The following is a 2,733-nucleotide window of genomic DNA, read 5'->3' as shown; positions in this document are numbered from 1 at the left end:
TTATCAATATCCCAAAATATAATCTAAAATGGTGAGATATGATTTTGTAAAAGAGTGGGTAACATCATTGAAGGCGTGTTTGGAATACTAGAATGAGATTCTTTTGGTTCCATTTAGTTATTTCAGTCGTGGATGTATAATATTCTAATCTAATTATTAAACGTTGTTATACATCAATTTTAGTTATTTGATTATATTTTGATATTTTGAAGGTCTTATATTTGTTTTTGTCTGGGTCTCAAATTGATTTATACAAAACCATTCAAGACATGGACCTCGGGACGGTAGGAAGAACAAAAAAAGGCAACAAATTAGACTTTCAATGAGTGACTCAAATTGAAAGGACAATACGAATGATTTTTTTCTACTTTACAAGTTTATAGTGACTTTACGGTTTACACTTGCTTATAATATGAATCTTAATAATGCATTACCCAAGCTAATCATACAAATCAAATATCAAAAAAAAAAATTAAAAATAGAAAATATAGACATAAAAAAGGGAGAATTAAAAACCATTTAATAAATCGATATGATCAATATCCCATGATCATGTAATCAAAACCCTACTAATCTCCAAAGACAAGAAAGCATCAATACATGCATAATCAATTTGTTCCGGCGACAGCCATTGGTTTCCCCACTTACTCAACGTCACACGCTTCGGCTTCTCGGGTTCCATACTCAGCAACATCTTCGCCAACGACTTCAACCCTAATCCATTAATCGTGTTACCATTCATCGGCGCCGCCAGCCACACCACGTCCGTCACATTCGCTGCCAATCTCGTCCCATCATCCGCACGTCCCAGCCCATAATCCCGCACCAGCATCTCGGCATCTGTATGGATGCCGACACCAGTGAAGGTGTAACTAGGGTTGTTCAGGAAATCGATAAGCGATTGAGGGATGTATGGTGCGTGGATGATTTGAAAGATGAGACAGCGATGGCCTACGCATAACTGTAAGATGGCGACGCGGTTTTCACCTCCTCGCCGGAAGGAAGCGCGCCACTCTGTGTCTAAACCGATTATTAGACGGTGGTCGTTGATATTCTCGGTGATTTCAGAGATCCATGCAGTGACATAGTCAGGGTCTTTGGTTATGGCGGTGAAGATATTGTGTTCGTAGAAGGAGACGTTCTTTATGTGGGTAGTGTGCTGCCACCACTGTTGCCTTCTGTTGATCACCATGGTTCTGTGCTTCAGAGAGAGAGAGAGAGAGAGAGAAAGAGAGACCACGTGCATGGGTGCGATTGAATGAAGGAATATATATATATATATATATATATATATATATATATATATATATATATATATATATATATATATATATATATATATATATGGGAAAAGTGAATATACCCTTTAGGGTATATAAGCTTAGCTACCCAAACTCATCATATTACGTCGTTTTGTATCATATATACACATTGTAATTGTCCAATGCTATTCTAATTCAACTTCTAACTTGATTTAATTTCAAGATTTTTATAAATTTTACGTTTATCTTCTTTTTACATAATTTTCATTTTCAACTGTAATATATATAGCCTAATAGGCGTTTGTCATAAAAATGTGATGTAAGAGGAAAATAATAGTGAAATTTCAAAAATTTTGAAAGTAAATCAAGTTAGGGGTTGAAATTTAAGAACATTATAATGAATATATAAAACAAAACGACGTATTATATTGGCTTTGGGTACCTAAGCTTATATACCCTTAAGGGTATATATATATATATATATATATATATATATATATATATATATATATATATATATATATATATATATATATATATATATATATATATATATATATATGAAAAGTTTGAGGCCAAGCACTGCCCATGAAGGGCATCTTGGGTATCTCATTGATGGTTATATATCTAAAGTATAATGTGTTAATAGCAAAAAAAATGCTATAAATAGATGAATTATCATTTTACGCATGAATAAGAAAAAGAAAGTATGTTGTTTATAATCAACAAATAAATGATAATCCATTATGATTTCCTGATATGATTTTTCACCTTAGGGAAACCTATTACCTATCAACATCATATATTGGGGTTAACCATTAAATACCATATTTGATTTCTGCTTCAAGGCTTTAGACACTTGTTCCTTGGCTCCCCGTTGATCTGCATTGCTATGTCCACCATTTCTTCATTTGACAGCGACCTACAAAAATTAAACATGAAGTAGAAGGATTTTGTGCTTTAAAACCATTAATATATACTTGTTTCATTCAAATAGGTAAATGATTTGCTATTTAATTGAACGAAAGTGATTGATTACAAATATCTTTTTAATAGATGTTGTGGTGTGATAAGTTCAATACTTTAAGAATACTTATCACCCTAATAATTTTTTTTTGTATCAATTCATTTGTCTGACTATTCGACACACAATTCCTGCCTTACACCTTATTTTATGTCTTGTTATTAAAAATTAAATAGGATATACATAACTACGCTTCTAATTAAAGGTTTACTTTGAACTATCAAAATGTATTTTATAGATCTGTCAGTAGTTAGGCTTCCATTGAACTGTTTTAGATAAATGTAGTTTTAGATATGAACCTCTTCAAATTGAACTAATAAGCAAACACTTTTGTCCGCATATTTTCAATTGGTCAAAAGTTTTGGTTGAATTCTCTTTTCAATCAGAAATAATCGAAAATACAAAAATCGTCAATAACACATTTCAAGTTAAGAAAACAAATTATGA

At 31.9% G+C, this 2,733-nt stretch overlaps 1 protein-coding gene across 1 annotated transcript; it reads right to left on the bottom strand.

The window, feature by feature from the left end:
- Window positions 1-550: 550 nt before the first annotated feature.
- LOC111887565 (3'-5' exonuclease) lies at window positions 551-1,192 on the bottom strand. The gene has a single exon (XM_023883737.2). The coding sequence runs from the start codon at window positions 1,190-1,192 to the stop codon at window positions 551-553; it is 642 nt and encodes a 213-aa protein (XP_023739505.2).
- Between the last annotated feature and the right edge of the window lie 1,541 nt (window positions 1,193-2,733).

Source organism: Lactuca sativa, chromosome 5, assembly GCF_002870075.4.
Source record: "Lactuca sativa cultivar Salinas chromosome 5, Lsat_Salinas_v11, whole genome shotgun sequence".
NCBI classification, from domain to species: Eukaryota; Viridiplantae; Streptophyta; class Magnoliopsida; order Asterales; family Asteraceae; genus Lactuca; species Lactuca sativa.
This window is presented reverse-complemented; position numbering and strand designations above follow the sequence as displayed.